This window comes from Sorghum bicolor, chromosome 1 (assembly GCF_000003195.3).
Source record: "Sorghum bicolor cultivar BTx623 chromosome 1, Sorghum_bicolor_NCBIv3, whole genome shotgun sequence".
In the NCBI taxonomy this organism is placed as follows: Eukaryota; Viridiplantae; Streptophyta; class Magnoliopsida; order Poales; family Poaceae; genus Sorghum; species Sorghum bicolor.
Genome location: NC_012870.2, coordinates 63,187,815 through 63,205,201, shown reverse-complemented (window position 1 = coordinate 63,205,201; position 17,387 = coordinate 63,187,815). Strand labels below are relative to the sequence as shown.

The window sequence follows — 17,387 nt, the reverse complement described above, 5'->3', positions numbered from 1 at the left end:
TAGACATTGTTTAGTTCCCCAAAATTTTCAAGATTCTCTATCACATCAAATCTTTGAATGCATGCATGAAGTATTAAATATAAGTAAAAAAGATAACTAAGTGCATAATTTGTCTGTAATTTACGAGACAAATCTTTTAAGCCCAGTTAGCCCATATAGTTGGATAATAATTGTTAAATAGAAATAAAAGTGCTACAGTTGAATCTAAAATTTTTTACAAAATAAACAAGACATAAGTTGAGTCATCAAGAGACTAGCGTATGAGACAAGTCCTACAACAATCTAGGCTCTCCTCCAATTCCACATATAGGCCTTGTTTAGTAGTTCACCCCAAAAACAAAAACTTTTCAAGATTCTTCGTTAAATCAAATCTTGCGGCACATGCATGGAGCATTAAATATATATGAAAACAAAAACTAATTGCACAGTTTGTCTGTAAATCACGAGACGAATCTTTTAAGCCTAGTTACTCCATGATTGGACAATGTTTGTCAAATAAAAACGAAAGTACTACAGTGTCAAAATCCAAAAAAATTTCGGATATAAACATGGCCATAGCTTTAAATTTATATAGGGCCCAACAGTTTGTTTTCTCTATCTTGTTTTTCTCTCACTAACGGGACCCACAGCTACGAACAGTGCAAGCGATCGGCGTAGCCTGCAATGACAAACTTATTCTCTTTGCTCTGTACTCTCTCTCACGTCGGAATATGCTAAGCTATCTTGGCGTTACGACCACTAACGTGGCTTTACTGTACCCGCCTTAAGTGCAAAACAAAATCATTCAAATTCCACTTGTTTCGTCCCTCTCGCATTGAACCAAAAAAAACCATTCTTATCGTCACAAATAAGTTTACATTTCGCCTTTTGAGGATCCAATAAATTGTAAGTTTGACTAAATATATAAATAAAAATATTAATGCTTAATTGTAAACAAACAACGCTAGATCAATCACAATTTTATAGTAAACATATATTATATTTAAAGATATAAATGTTAATATTATTTCTAAAAAATCTAATTAGATTTGAGAATGTTTGACTTCTTAAGATGCAAGACATGTATTGTGTATTTATTTTGGGACGGGGGAGGTACTAGTTCGTAGAACTCGCTTCGTTAGTGACTTGAGTCAGGCAGTCAGCTCGAGCTAAGCCAGTATTTCAACTCGTTACAGTAACGAACCAGCTTGTGAGCGCAACAGGTCATCAGCTCAAACTATCCATCCGTGGGCCGCAGGCCCACAATAGCCACATAGCCTCTGGCCCAATTGGCCCACACGGTCTCCCCTGCGCTTGAGTCATCCGAATATCAGGCGCAGTTGTTAGGTAAAAAGTTGTAGACCTCGTCGGGTATTACAACTTTAATGTTGATTTTGTCTCTATACAATATCATTTTTAATCATATCAAATCTGATATGAGAACTTATATTAAATATTTAGACTTATAAACTATTTAAAATTAAAAAATAATCAACCATAAAGATGCAGATCTCTTTAAACTCTACGGTTTTGATATAAAGTAATCCGATATTATGTGAAAAGGTTATGTTTTTTTATGTAAAACAACTATCATACAAGTCACGAAATAAGTAAAGTCACAGTTTTATTACTACTGTGGTCTGAATAAATTTGTCGTGGCTTGAATAAGGCCTTATTTAGTTCCAAATTTTTTTTACAAAATGACACTATAACACTTTTGTTTGTATTTGACAAATATTATCTAATTATAGACTAATTAGGCTCAAAAGTTTCGTCTCGCAAATTATAGATAAACTGTGCAATTAGTTATTTCTTTTATTTATATTTAGTACTCCATGCACGTGTCACAAGATTCGATATGACATGAAATTTTGTAAAATTTTTTGGGAACTAAACAAAGCCTAAATTAGTGGCAAAGAGTCTCAAATAAATTGAGCGCGCAAAGAGAGTGGGTTAGCCTGGTCCTTTCTGTGATTTCTCTAGATCATTCTGAGGTTTCTTGGATGGTTGTGGTATACACATAAAGTGAGTTTGTGGAGGGTTTGAGGGTATTCCAAGTTAAGATTGTGAGTCGGGAGTGTGCATTTGGTGTTCTTGGCTTGGAATTCATCAATGGCTTGGAATTCATCAAGTGAAGATTGAACACTTTTGTCATTTCTAGCAGCTAGACAACTCGACGAAGGACTAGGACATCCTCCTGTGGGGCTACTTTGTGGGGAGAGGCTCATAAAGTTGTGCTCAGCTTGAAACCCATCGATTGGAGAAGGTGTATATTCACTAATGAATACTTTCTTGTTCATTTGTTAGTTCTTGCATTTCCTTTCATGTTATAGCTTTGTGCCTTGCTTGGTAGGGGTGAATATGGGCATAGAGCCATGGTCTAGACGTTATCCAAAATACCTCTATAACATATGTAAATTTCTAGCTGAATTCAAAGTAGTCCTAGACATTGGGCCAAATTCTTACCCTCCATCCGACCTAGGCACATAGAGAAGGCAGACCAGGCTCAACGACTCTTGTCTTCGTCTCCCTTGGGTTAGCCCCACAACTGCAAGTGCACCCCAATCCCAACTCAACGACTGCCTTCCTCGTTTAGTCTTACGCCTATTCCTCTCCCTGCCAACCACAGTGGTGTATGCATTCTTCGTATGAACATAAAGACAAGGGTCATGTCAACCACCTGGTGGCCTTGCCTCCCACACCATGCAGTTTTCCTTCCTCACTTGACATGTTTTTTCTCGTCCATCCTGCACCACCGCTATCTCACGAGAGGTTGACATGGTTTGTTGAGCCATAGCTACCATTCTCCTTTTGTTCGCTGTTCCCCTTTTGGTGTGTCATGGGGGGCCATGTGCAATATATCCTCATGGTCCTGATCGACTGCATGATTGAGGTGTCTATCAATGACATGGGGGTTGTGTAGGGTGTAGCAACCCAGGCTATGTAGGGTGTAGCAACCCATAGCACCACTGAGGGTACGCACGGTGCACAGAGCTCTAGGCGTGGCATAGGTCTTGTTGATAGCGTCTCTGCCTCCTCTAACTGTAGCTCATGTTTGGTTTAGTATCACTATAACATTATCTTAGGACGTGTTTGGATGTCTTGCCATGTTTTCTCCCCTGGCCTGGCTTAGCAAAGCCAATCTTGCCAGCAAAGGCAAGACATATTGGCTCCCCTGCAGAAGCAAGCAGAAACCTCGAAGACACACAAGAACCGAGGTAGCCACCAAAGAAACCAAACGTTGTTTGAACTTTGCTCAGCAAAGCAAAGCTAGGCTAGGCAAGGAATCCAAATGCATCCTTATTTGTCTGTTCCTGTGTAAATCGATACCGTGTAATAGTGATACTAAAAACACACATTTTAGGTTTCAAGTACCCTCAATTATTTTTGTATACCCCATCAAAACATGCTTTAAATTTACCTTTTTTCGATTTGCCTAGTATGGATGCAGACCCATACAAACATTCATGCACACTCATCCTACAAAGCTCAAACACATAAATTCTAATTCTATGAGAACCTTGGAGAGACTGAGTTAACAGATCTCGATTTTGAAAAATTACCATAGTTGTCTTGCTGTTGATGGGTATATCGCCTGTTACTACAAGAATAGCACCATGAAATTCTAAAACAAATCCAAAGGAATACAATCACCCATGCACGTGCCATTAAATCTTAAAATAAACTAAGAAAAAAGTGAGAACCCTTGGCAAAGTTAATGACTTGAAATAGGGTGAATGTGTTCCACATAAAAGACCTAATGAACATGCCGAAAGAAGATAAATAGGCCCTTTTTGGAAAAACTTAGTTTCCACACGCTAAAGTTCCAAGCTAGATTTCTTGACAAGCTAGATTTTCATAGAAGTAAAATGGAAGAAAGCTAATCGTTTGGTAGTCTCTTCCTCCACGAGGTTTGATGGCTAGCAGCAACAACATGCATGGTGGGGGAGGACCAACGGAGAAGATGACAAGGCTAGGGGTGATGAGACGACTATGTATCTCCATGTTGTCGCTACCGCAGTGTCCCCTTGTTGGATCTAGTCTGCAGGTGCCTCTCGCATCTTGGTCACATCAAGGATAAAGGACGAGGATGTTGTAGGAGGAGATCTATGGGCACAACCACAGGAGGGCTAGAATAACAATGCAGGCATAGTTGACGGCGCTCAAGCAAGAGAGGAGGGAGAGGGAGACACCGAGGCTGGCGAGCTAGATGACAGAGACCGAGAAACTAAGGGAGACGCGGGGGCCGGCGAGCTGGAGAACGAGTCCAAGGAAGGTGTGGGGGCTAGCGAGGGAGAGGAGTGTGGGGGCTGACGAGGAGAAGGGAGGCATGGGGGGATGGATATAATGAAGCCGAGGTGATTTTCCCCAACAATGCTCTCGCCGTGATGTTTCCGCGTTCACGTGTAAATTCCCTTGTGCAAGGAATTGCAGGGAGAAGAAGCTTTGCACAAAGCACGCTGTTTAGTGCCGTCTATTCGCTTCTTTCCACCACAATCAGTTTAGAATCTGTTCCACACGTATATTGACTGAATCGAAAAAACCGCATACATTTGGCCAGTAGCATGACCCAAATCGAATCTGCTGACTTTTTAAAGATCCTTCCATATATAAGTAATTGTGCATTATTGACTGTGAGGTATATGTCGCCCCAAAACACAGGCTGTACACGTGGTTTGAAAAGCGATCAGTGCAACAACTTCAGACGATGGCGCGTTAACGACAGGGTTCGTTGCCGTGACTATAAATACATATATGCAAGGACTAATGCGTGAACACATACAACGAGCGAGTCAACAACAAGGTGCGCGTCCTGCAGCCGCTGCAGTTCTCTAGCTAGCTAGCTTAGCAAGATAGATCGGCTCGCAGTGCGACGATGACAATAATGGCGGTCGCCGGGAGACGAGGTGGTGCGCGGTGACCGGCGGCCGGGGATTCATGGCCAGGCACCTGGTGGCGGCCTTGCTCCGCTCCGGTGAGTGGCGCGTCCGGGTGACTGACCTCACCCCTACTCTTGTACTCGGCCCCGGAGAGACGGAGGAGATCTTTGGCGATGCTCTTCGTGATGGCCGTGCAATCTATGCTTCGGCTGATGTCTGCAACCTAGAGCAGCTTATCAAAGGTAATAAATATATATATTACTAGATGATAGCTGTAGAAGAGTTTTTTTACGCTAAATCTGTGTCTCACTCGAGCGATTTAATCGCTTCGGTCACTCGATCGTGGGCAGCCGTCCGATTCGTCGGTGTGTCATCTGTGTCGTTCTTTCTTTTTTATTTTGCTCTTTGTCTGACATGTGGGACCATCTTGTCGGCACCTACTATTCGATTTTTTGGGTGTCGCGCCTTATATTCTGGTTTTGGACCAGACTCCTCACGTCCGCTGCTCCTTTCATTTCCTAGATACGTTTCAGTTGTCTGTCAGTGGAGCTTGGAGAGGGCGACTCGAGGCGATGCGAGGCTTCTGGGCTATTCCGCACTAGGGTTCGTGATTTGTCTGTCTATTCTTCCTCTTGGATTCATGGATCTGAGGTATTTGAGTTTTTTGCTTGTATTTTGAATCTCTTGTGTTGTTTTTCTCATCTGTCAGTCGATCTCGAAGAGGCGATTGGAGTTGACTGAGGTGTATCGAGGGATTGTGCGCTAGGGTGTGTGATTTCTATCTCGATTTCTTCATTAGTTCAATGGATCTAATCTATTTAAGTTGTACGCATACACATACATCCTGAATCTCATGTATTATTATATTTTCTTCCATTTGGACAGCGTCTGATCTGTTCGTGCAAGGTTTGTTGCTCATGCGGAGTTTGGTTCGTTCATGGTGCTAGGGTTCGTTCATTTGTGTTGTTAGTTTTGTTATTTTTGTGTCGGATGTGGCTTGTGTTTGTGTATATTTTAATCTGACCAAATTTCCTTGTAAATGTTTGTGGTTTTGTCGGTAATTTTGGAGCTACGATGTCATGTTCTTCAGTGTCCCTATTCATCTGAAGATTTGTTCAGCGTCTGGTACAAGGTAATTTTTCCTCTGTCAATTTATATGTTATTCAATGTTTTGTTCAATGGCTCTATGCATTATTCAACATCAATTTAGTTTAATATGTTACAGTTTTAGGTGATTAGAACCTATATTTAGTTGTAGTTTAGTTTAATAGAATATGTTTTTAGTTGAATCAGCTTTCAATTTTGTTAAGCATAATCCATTTTTAGATTTAGGTGATTAGTTATTTAGGTTAAGTTTCTTCAATTGAAGTACAAATTGTATTAGGCTTCATAGCTTTAGCTGATACTTTAGTTAATTTTCTAAGTTTCAGTTTTTAAAAATTATAGTCTTATATCATGTTTTTTTTGTTCTTTTCTTTTTACCTGATACATGTTTCTTTATGTGTAGATGGAGACTAGAGGTCGAAAAAAGCGCCGAGTTGAAGATGTTTGTTCTCAAGATGAATTTGTTGATTTAGAAGGCAGTCAGAGTGATGATGTGGTCTGTTCCCAATATGCTAATGATGATTCCTTTCTTAATAAATCAAGTTCTGATGTTGAGCTATTTTCTGTGGTAAGTTATATATTTAATTTGTTTGTTTCTGTTGATTTATTTTATATATTTGTACTTAAACTATTTTTTCTTTTCCTTTTTTTTAGGATTCTTCATCTGATGATTCAGGTCCTCAAAGGTTTAACAAAACTTTGTATAAAGAGTGTTTGAAAGATGTATGTATCCTTCTATCATATTTTCTTGTTTCTATTTGGTTTCTTGTTTCTAATTTCTTCTTTGTTCATTGTATGTGTTTTGCTGCTACCTGTATATTAGCTTTATATCTGTATAATTGTGATGCTTAGGTTCAGTTGTTGCCTATTAGTTGTAGTTTTGTATTTCAGTTTACCTTTGATATGTTTGTTCCCCATCTTTTGCTGTTGTAGTCCTCAGTTAGAGTTTAGTTATGTCAGTCTTCATTTATCCATCTTTTGACTCACTTATTCTGTAATTGTTTACTGAACTTTTGTTTTCTAATTTTTTTAGTTTTAGTCTCAGTTTAAGTCTTGTTTGAATTAGCGTTTTTAGATACTATTATTTATTTTCCTATGTTTTAATTCATTTTAAATATTTTTATTTATATTTTTTGTTGTTGTTTCAGTTTAACAGGATCAGAGCCTTAAAGCGTAAAATGTATCTGGCTTTGGTATCTCAGGTATGATTCTTTTCTTAATTTTATTTTTAAATTTTTAGTTCTGTATATTTTATTTATTTCTCCTTTTTTTGTTAATATAGTCCAAGAAAAAGAAATCTTCAAGCCATTCATCTGGTGGGTTCACTAGGCAGTCTCTCAGCGAATTTTCTAGTGTCATTACTTCCATGTCTGAAGCTAAGAAAGATGTTATCAGGAGATATGGATTTGGTTCACTGCTGCTTTTTGACAAGTGCTTTGTCCCTAAGAAGTTTACTAAGTGGTTGGCTTCTCTTATTGAGTCTAAGTCTGGAGATCTGATTGTTAATGGGAAGGTTATATCATTGACTGCAAAATCTATGAATCTTGTTCTTGGTATTCCTGTTAGTGGTACTCCTTTTCCTTCCAATTACTCAGCAGGCAGAGCTATTGTTCTATCTAAGATTGATAAGACTTCTTTGCCTCAAGTTTCTTTCTTTGCTGATAAGCTGACTGCTGATGATCTTACTGATGATCTGGTGCTGATATGTTTTTTGGTTGTGGCTTTGCATTGTTTTCTTTGTCCCAACTCTAATCTGGTTCCAAGCCCTCGCTACCTTGGTATCTTTGAAGACCTTGAGCATATGAGTTCTTTTGACTGGTCAGGTTTTGTTTTGCGTTGGTTGCTTGATGGTGTTAAGAGTTTTAACAAAGTTAAGAAAGTTGGTCAGAAAAGTTCTGGTACTCTTGGAGGATGTATGTTCTATCTTGCTGTAAGTTATCTGTTTTCTCTGTGTTTTGTTTCTCTTATTTTTGATTTCTTTTTTTTGTCATTATGTTTAGATTGTTTTGTTTATTGTTTGTTAACTTATTTATTGTATTTTGGTAGGTTATTTATTTGGATCATGTTGACTTCTCTCATCGTCATGTATCTGAATCCTTTCCTCGAATTGCGGTTTGGAAGCAGAATATGATCAAAGATTTTTCTGATCTTGATGTAAAAACTCCATCTGGTTATGGAATGAGGCCTCTTCTTGATTTTGAAAAGACATGCTATCATAAGGTAATTTTTGGTCATATTTCCATTTTTTGTTATGTTTGTCTTTATATATTTATTGATTTATTTGTTTTTTGTTTGGTAGGCTTTGCATTCTCATCAAGAATCAGGAGCTGAATTTTCTGATGGTGCTGAGTTCTTGACTAAGCTTGAAGAAGCTTGTGGTTGTCATGTGCCTGACAGTTTGAAGGCTAGTTTGTTGGAAGTGATTGAAGATCATTGCAATAGTTGTCTTCCTTCTATTCCCATTGATTTGGTATCTCTTGGTGCTCTTCCTGTTGAATTGAAGACAATGTTTTCCAAATTGATGAATCATGTCTATTCATTTAAGCAAAATTCAGAGGAATTAGTTATTAAGGTTTTGAAGGAGTTTGCTGATTATGAGAGTTCTTCTGATCCTCCCACTGTTTCTCCTGTTATGGCTAGTGCATCAAAAAATGTCAATGCAATTCATGAACCCCATGATTCTCAGGTATTACTTATACTTCTATTTTTTATTTGTATTTCCTTTTTTTGATTCATTTGATCTGTAGGTTAATGTTGAGAAAGATAAAAGAGCTTCTTTGGCAAAGGATACCGGTGAGCTATCATCTTTTGCCCACTCATTACCGATCCATTGTCTTTTGTCATGTTTTAGTACTCATTTGTTGTTTATACTTTTTGTTTTTGTGTTTTTATTAGTTGTTTCTCCAGTTAGTTCTCCATTAGGATGTCAGGGTGTTGTGGGTGTTGCTCCGAGTTCATCTTCCAAGTGTGAGTTCTTTATATTTGTCCTTTGTATTTTTGTATCTTTTTTTAAATATTTACATTTTTAAATTTTATTAGGTGTTCCTTCATGTTTGAAGAAGCAAATTAAATTTGGTTCAGATGTTGCTCCCACTCAGCCATATGATCCTTTGCCTAAAAGTGTTCAACCATGTCATCTTGTTGGGAAATCTTCTTCTAATTCTTTGCCTTCACATGTCGTTGAAGATGTAATTCATGTTGCTATAGATCATGATTCTGATGTCTTAGCTGGTGCAATTAATTCTCAAGATCATTTGATTCCAGTAAGTTTCTTTCTGTTTTATTTTGTTTTCTTTTTTATTATTGCATTTGAATTTGTTTATTGTATTTGTTTGTTTTTTATATTTTTCAGGGTCAAATTGTTATGCAAACTTTACCTTTTTCTGATGATGAATCTCCTCATATAACTCCTGAACTGTCAAAGAAGTTGCCTCCTATTTCACAGCTGAAATCTTCTTCTAAGGCTGGTTCTTCAGTTGGTCTTCCTATTAATGTAATTATGTACTTATTGTTTTATTTTTATTTTTTTTTTAATTTTATGTTTAATTGATGTTTTTTGTTTTTCTTTGTTTGGTAGGTGTCTTCTCCTGAAGTTACTATTGTTGGTTCAAGATCTCTATCTCAGAAGCTTATGTCAATGGGAAAGAAATCAGAAGCTTTGTATGATTCAAAATTGCAGAGTTCACGTTCTGGTCTTGTTACTCCTCGTCCTTCTGTTTCGAAGGTTCATGGTTATCCATCTGTTATTGGCAATCAATTTAGTCGATCTTCTAGTAAATCTGATTTCAAGATTTCAGAATCATCTACTGGTGGTAAGGTTCCTCTTCATGGCCCTAGGAGGGTTGTTAAGCCAAGTCATTATGTGAGTGATGAGTTTGAGATTCAAAGGGTAAAATTCAAAGTTAGCAAGTCTCAGATTATGAAATACAAGGCTATATGTAATTTGGCCATGTCTCGGAATAGTGGGTATGTTTTGTTTTTATTCATTTTTTATTCTTATATTTTTTAATTTTTGATTAATTTTTGTTTAATCGTTTATTTCAGTGATGATGCTATCTTATTTGGAGGAGTTCGATGCACTTTTTGGGCTCTTGGTGAATCTCTTAAGCCTGGTGGTTTTGTCATTAATTTTGTTATGGCTGCATTTTGCTATCATCTATACTCTCAGCCATCTGGTCATCTTGATGTTTCTAAATGCCACTACTTCTTTTCTAGCATATCTGTAAGTGCTTTTCTTTTATTATTTGTCTCTATTTACTTTTGAGTGTATGTATTTTTACACTCATTTACGTGTAGGATCAGCTTCTAAAGGATAGTGATGTTGCCAATGAAGATATCTTGAACAAAGCTTTTACCAGAACTTCCAAGTCAAGGCCTCTTTATTGTTCTAACTTGGTATTGCCTTTTTAATCTTTTAACTTTTCTTGTCTTTATTTTTTAATCTATCTTCTTATCTAACTTTTTTTAATGTTAGCTATTCTTCCCTTGTCTCTACGATGAGCACTGGTTTGTCTTTGTGGTTGACATAAAGGACCGTTCGTTTGTTTTCTTGGATTCATACTATGGGTTACAAGATGAGTACCAGGTTGAAATGAGGGACAAATTGGTATGAAAATTTCTTCAGTTTAATTTTATTTTCTTTTTTATGTGTTTTCCTTTTAAATATCTTTTTGTTTATTATATATTTGTTTGTAGATTTCGAATTTCAAGTTTTGGTGGAAGAAATTTGGTTTGATTGATATGGGTTTCCATGGTTACACAGTTTCTTATCATTTTGTTCCTAAGCAGGCTGCTAATAATCTGTAAGTTATCTTCCTGTTCATTTTGTTAGGTTTTTCATATGTTTCCTTTTATATGATTCTGTTTTATGAATGTGATCTTATGTTTTATATTTTTTTAAGTTGGAAATTTTATTTTTTGTTTGTTTGTATGCAGCTCTGATTCTGGTATTTTTGCCATGATGTTTCTTGAGCACTGGAAATCTCCTCGTTCTTCTATATTCACTCTCTTCAAGGAATCTGATATCCCTAATTTGAGGATTAAGTTTGCTAATGATCTCGTCTTCTCTGCAAAGAACACAGGTCGCAAGGATCTTGTTACCAGTTATCAGTTTGAGGTAACATTTTCAAGGTTACTTTTTAGTTTGTTTGTTTTTTTGTAATGTTGCAGTTCTTAATTTGTCACACCCATATTTTAAGAACAAAATAGGATGCATAAAAGACTCATATGTGCCCCAGAAACAGTCGCACACATAAATAGACAAATCTCAAATGTACCATTGCAGTGTTTATTACATAGCGGAATATATATTGAATCACATAGTCTCATACAAAAATGATAGCATAAAGTAAACAACGCTCTCAACGGAAGCTCCACACAGGGACACTGTTGACTGGTTGACTCCAAACCTAGTACTCATAGCGATAATCCTCATTCCAGTCATCTTCATTATCATATCCTGAGGTGTTGGGAAATTGCAAGAGTGAGCACATATCGTACTCAACAAGTATAACCAGGGGTTCATGAGGCTCAAATAGCTGACACTGGTTTGACTGCATTTAGCTTTTAATAGTGGATAGCATATTCATAATTAAATGGCAAATGCCAAGGTAGCATAGATAATCCACTAATCACATGATCAAGTGTAAGCATAATTAATCTCATAGCATAAACGATAATCAAATGAACATAACAACTTAATAAGCTCATTGTCGGCGCAGCAAGAACCCCCAAGGCCGCTCATAACCGTGAGCACGGCTAGTATACCAGTTTTACACTCTGCAGAGGTTGTACATCTTTACCCATGAGTCATGATTTACCCTTTCGCCCGAGGTAGCTAATCTCTTAACCCCCTTCCTAGGGAGGTCGGCAGGGATCACTATGAAGCCTTTCAAAAGTTCGTCTAACAAGTTAGGGCCGCAAGGTTTCCTTTGCGCGCAGATATAGATACCCCCCTTCCGAATGGCACAATGACGCGCAGCCTATACACATAGGGACAGGGGCTCGTACTATACCCAAAACGGTTCAACCCCTCCGCCCTTTCGGGTAACCGCTAACAAGCTAGAAAAGTTCTTCATACTGAGCTAAAGCCAGAGCCATTATAGCCCTCATGGTTGCACTGTTGTCCCGGTGATCACTTACAGACAAGATCTCATACAGTTATTTGTCATTCTTTTATGTTCATTGCATATCTATTAATCATCTTACAAGATCATGGATTATATCAAGCACTAGCACATCTACACCAAATGCATATCAAGTAGGTAACAAGGAATCCAGGTAACAATCATCTATGATTTTGCTAAGGTCGACAAGGTGATAGCATGCATATGATATATATGTGTAATTATAAGTGAATAGGTAGCAAGGATAATCCCAAGTTATACTTGCCTTGCTCAAAGCTCTTCTGAGCCCGCTGGTCTTCAAAAGCTTGGTCTTGATCACCAACGTACAGCTCACCGTCTATTCCCAAACATCAATCAACAACACGCAATCCAATGGAGACAATCATACACAAAGCAAACAAGGTATAATTAGAACATTACACCAAACAGTGGTAAAACAAATATAAAAGTTTATCAAAATATTCTACGCAGCGCTACGATCACACAAACGTAAAGTTCACGAAAATCGGAATTAAAACGTGAAAGATATGAATTTTCTAAGATTTCCTATAAAGAAATAATTAATTAAATGCTACTGCAGAATTAAAAAGTTTCAAAACAGTAAACTAATATTTCTAACATGTAGAGATCGTAAATACGAATACAACGGAATTTGAATGGACAAAAACGGAGTTAAAACGAATATTTTATGAGCATTATAAAATCAGTGGCAATCTTGTAAATAGCTGAAAACGTATTTTAAATTCAATCGGCAGATTTTACGTTTTCAGAAAGAGAAGACGTATTTCCCTGAAACACGCTTTGGACCGCGGGTTGATATGTAAATTTTCTAGGGACTCTTTAGCAAAACAGCGAGTGAAGGGGTATCCTTGTTTCTGGGCCCTTGATCTCGATCTGGACGGCTTGAGTGCGTCTGGGCGCCAGGCGGTGGTCCGGCCAGCAGGCTGCCGGCTCCGGTGCGGTGGCCACCATGGCCGGAGAGCCGAAGCTCGCCGGAGCTCCTCGACTTCTCCTTTCCGAGCACCGTTTTTTGAAAGGAAAATACCGGGAGGGCGAGAAGCTCACCGCGAACGTAGCTAGGGGCTTGGCTCGGGCCGAGAGGGAGCGAGAAGCTCGCGTCGCGACGGGAAAAGGATGCGGTCCTCGGCAAGATCCAAAACGCCGATAGAGGTGGCTAGGGCACGGTTTTAGTTGGTTTGGATGCGAAAGGAACATGCGAGGCGCTACGGGATGCTTTATAGGGCCTCGGTTCGTGCAAAACGGCAAGAAAATCGCGCTGTTCCTGGGATTGGATTCGGTCCTGGGGAGAGTCCCGTTTGGCCACGCGAGGAAGAAGGGTTGGGGCGCTGACTTGCGGGGCCGGGTCGTCAGCGATAGAAGAAAGAAGGGTGAGGCGCGCGGTTGGGGCGAGCTGGGCCGCTCGCGACCTGGGCCGGGGCGTGGGGGAAAAGAAACTGGACCTTGGCCGATTGGGCCACCAGGCCGAGAGCACAGGTGAGTTCTTTCTCTTTTTTTTTCTTTTCTTTATTCTATTTCTTTTCAAAGCATTTTCTAAAAGAGCTTTTGAGCATAAAGTAAATAAAATAAAATACAATCAGCACAAAAATTATTATGCTTCAGCATGAATGCACAGCCATGTCTCTAAACTTATGATAAATTTTATTTTCAACAGAATTTATTTATTTACTACATTAAATGCTCACAAAAAAATGCTTAATTAAATCAAATTAATTCCTATTGATTGAAAATAAATTTTTGGGTGTTACATAATTTTTTTACTGTTATAATTTTGACAGGATGACCAAGACGTGTAATCAACTTGGTGTTGTGATATAGCTCTAATGCTCACATGATGTCTTAGTGTTAAGTAGAGGCACAAATGTTCAGACATTACATTGTCCATATATGGATGTTTCTGTAATAGGAGTAGAATATAAAACTAAAATGCTTGCTATGATGACCTATGGTCTATAATTGCTACAATGTAATAGATAATATTGTTCTCCGTCCTCATTGATGGTCTTGTTTGTTTTTGTCTTCTGCCTTGCTGTTTTCTTGTGCTCCATCTCTTTCAATATATGCATTGCTTGTAGTTGTTCTCATTTTCTTCTTGCTCTTTCCATTTGGACCTGCATTGTTGTTATTCTTGTTAGTATATACTATCCATATAAGTATTATATTTATGGAATTTTCTATTATTTCTGTATTCTTACTTGATGAAGTTCCTCCTTTCTTTGCCTTCTTCTTTTTTGCTGCATTTGATTTTTGTCTTTCTTGTTCAACCATATCTTTCCATCTTTTTGGCTTTACTGGTCTTCCTTTGTTCTTTATGCTTTCTGGGTCTTGCATATTGGTTCCATCATCTGCCTCTTGTCTCATCTGTATGCCTGGTTGGTCTGCATTATCAGTTTGTCCTCCCGATGCCTCAGCTGGTTGTGTTCCTTCAGGTAATGTTCTATTTGGTGGTGACATGATGATATCTAGGTTTTTTTTCAATTCTTTTGAACTCATCTAGTAGATATTCCATTGCTTCTTCCTTTGCTGATCCTTTTGAAGTTAATTGTGCTGCTGCTCTTGACAAGATGTTGAATCTGAGGATATCATCTGTAGCTGTTGATGATTGCACCCTTTTCAGGTTTATTCTCCTTTCCTTTTTCCTCCACCTATCAATTATGTACTTGTCTGGAATCTTTCTTACTTCTGTTTCTACTAATATTTTGAGGATATGAGAGCAAAGGATTCCATCCTTGTTGAATTTGCAGCATATGCAGCTATAGTCTTCTCTCCCTTGTGATAGGTTAGTGATGACTATGTATCTCCTTTGCCTGTGTTTGTTATATACTTGATTTGTCTTCTCCCATACCTCATAATGTCCTTCTTGTTCCAACTCTTTATAACTTAGTGTAGTTGTAGCTCGTAATTCTTTCATGAACTTGCTGAATATATTTCTGTTGTACATCTCCATTGCTTGTTGTTCAATGCTGTAACCAAATTCCATCATCTTTGGAGTTTTTTGTTTGTTTGCATTGTCTTCTCTAGCTTCTGCTATGTTTATTGCATCTACAATTCTTTGGTATTCCTTTAAAAAGCTTGTGATGCTGTATGTAGGTCCTACATTGCTCTTGATCCTTGCATTGGTTCCTTCACTTCTGCCTGTACTCTGAAGAAATGGGAAGAAATCATTCTTGAAGTACACTGGTACAAATCTTTCCCTCATTTCCCACATCTTGTTGAAATACTTGTTGTCTTCCAGTTTGTAATCTGCTACCATCTTTGTCCACAGGCTTTCAAATTCATGTACTGTCAATGAGTTGCCTATGATATCTTCAAACTCCTCTGGTAATCCTTCATTGCTTGCAAAGCATTTCAAATTTTTGTTGTAGCATTTTTTTAATGTGGAATAAACAATTTCTGTGCTTTGTATCAAGGAACACTTGTTCTATAGCTGCTTTCATTGCTGCATCTTGATCAGTTATAATTGTCATTGGATGCTTTCCACCCATTCCTTCTATGAATGCTTCGAATAACCATTTGAATGTTTCTATTGTTTCATCGCATATGAATGCACATGCAAAGAAACATGTATGTCCATGTCCTGTCACTCCTACAAATGGTGCAAAGGGTAGGTTGTACTTGTTTGTCATGTATGTTGTGTCGAAGCTCACACAGTCTCCATATTCTGCATAGTATTTCATTGAGTCTGCATCTCTCCAGAAAATGTTTTTTACTCTGAGATTTTCATCCACATCAAACTTGTAGAAGAAGCTTGGGTCCTTTGCTTTCTTTTCTCTAAAGTAGTCTAGTGCCTGCTTCATGTCTGATCCAGTGATTGTTCTGTTTAACTTAGTTCTGAAATTTGCTACATCTTTCTTCTTGTATGGTAGAGCTGTGACACCTCCTCTCAGATAGGATAGTATGGAAATCATTTTTCTAGTAGGGATGTTGTTGTCATTTAGAGTTCTAATTAATTCCTTCTCCATTTCAGACATGTACTTGTGTCCACTGAATAACTGCTGTCTGTTTCCTAGATCTAGTGGATGGTTGTGGTCTAGCTCCAATCTGATTACTTTCCATTTTCCTTTTTCTTCCTTCACCACCATCACCACTGGGCAGTCTGTTTTGATCTGTACATTTGTTTTCCTCATAGGTCCTTTATCCTTCTTTTTTGTCTGTATGTCTATTACTTCTTCCACATCTCCTTTAGTTTTCTTCTTTCTAGCTTTGCCATAGGATTGGCATTTCATTTCAACTTTGAAGATTTCATTGTTCCTTTTCTTGTCTGTGGTTCTACTTGTATGTGTGTTCACTATTTCAAATCCTGCTAGGAATCCATAGAAGTGGAAGAAATGGTGGGCATCTTCTCGGCTTTCAAATTCCATCCCCAATTGAGGTGTATATCTGCTATTACAGTCTGCATTGTTTCCCTCTCTAGCAGCTCTCTGTTCTGACTCAATGAATGCATCAATCTCTTCTTCTGTCAGCATTTGATCTTGTTCCCTGCTGTTTATGCTCTGATTTACAGCTTCACTTGTGCATGACATTCCATTTGTTGTGTCCTGTTGCATGTTGCTTGATGTTCCTTATACTGATCCACTTAGTTGTATTGTTCTTGTCACATTACTCTCTCCTGTAGTATCCTCTATCCCATTGCTATGTGATGTCTCCTACATGCATCAATAATTAATTTTATTAATCCATTGTCTATATGTTTTAATATTTTATTTTGTTTGTTTATAATTTTTTTCCTTGTTACCTGCTCAATGTTCAAATCGCTGAATATGTTGGTTCTCCAATTGTAGTTGTCCCCTGCCATTGTTTCATGTTCCAGAGCTGCAAGCTGAAATTTATGCATGAAGAAGATAAGTATCTTATTTTAAACTTTGATCTCTTTCTCATGTATGCATCAGTTTTCTTTTTAAATTCTTACCTCTTGTTCTTGTTCTTGTTCATCATAGTCCCAATTGATGAAGTCATTGAAGCTTCCATAGACTCCTTCATGTAACTGCATATCATTGTCATAGAAGTGTAAGTTTTGATAGCCTACCCACTAGTTTATGTTTTTGTATCTTATATTTGCTCTGATATTTTTTACCTGGTTATCTTCCTTGGTTTCTTTTTGGTAACTTTGTGTTGAGTCTTGCCTTGTCATGTATGAAATCTGCATTTCTGTTAGCTGCAATAATTAAATCATGGTTATTCAATATAAAGTCTTCAAATTATTTCTGAATGGAAGTTTTTTTTGAACATGTGTACCTCTGTGTTGATGTCTCCAAGTAGCAAAGATGTATATGTTGCATAT

General features: G+C 37.8%; 2 protein-coding genes across 7 annotated transcripts; one reads left to right on the top strand and one right to left on the bottom strand.

Annotated features, from left to right (window-relative positions):
* Positions 4,768-14,125, top strand: LOC8080432. 6 transcript variants are annotated; one of them, XM_021451463.1, is made up of 22 exons: positions 4,768-5,101; positions 5,382-5,462; positions 5,569-5,626; positions 5,745-5,765; positions 5,950-5,991; positions 6,367-6,531; positions 6,618-6,686; positions 7,112-7,165; positions 7,246-7,893; positions 8,010-8,183; positions 8,263-8,649; positions 8,711-8,756; positions 8,859-8,930; positions 9,003-9,226; positions 9,316-9,456; positions 9,541-9,929; positions 10,008-10,185; positions 10,260-10,358; positions 10,438-10,569; positions 10,659-10,765; positions 10,899-11,079; positions 13,885-14,125. In XM_021451463.1, exons 6-22 carry the CDS (start codon positions 6,367-6,369, stop codon positions 13,900-13,902), a joined length of 3,084 nt encoding a protein of 1,027 aa, XP_021307138.1. In that variant the 5' UTR covers positions 4,768-5,101; positions 5,382-5,462; positions 5,569-5,626; positions 5,745-5,765; positions 5,950-5,991; the 3' UTR covers positions 13,903-14,125. The 6 variants fall into 6 exon arrangements, with proteins under 6 accessions (XP_021307138.1, XP_021307139.1, XP_021307136.1 ...); XM_021451464.1 differs by having other exon boundaries at positions 5,745-5,807; XM_021451461.1 differs by having other exon boundaries at positions 5,745-5,991; positions 10,266-10,358.
* Positions 15,436-16,653, bottom strand: LOC8077073 (protein FAR1-RELATED SEQUENCE 5). Its single transcript, XM_021452660.1, has one exon. It carries the CDS (start codon positions 16,651-16,653, stop codon positions 15,436-15,438), a length of 1,218 nt encoding a protein of 405 aa, XP_021308335.1.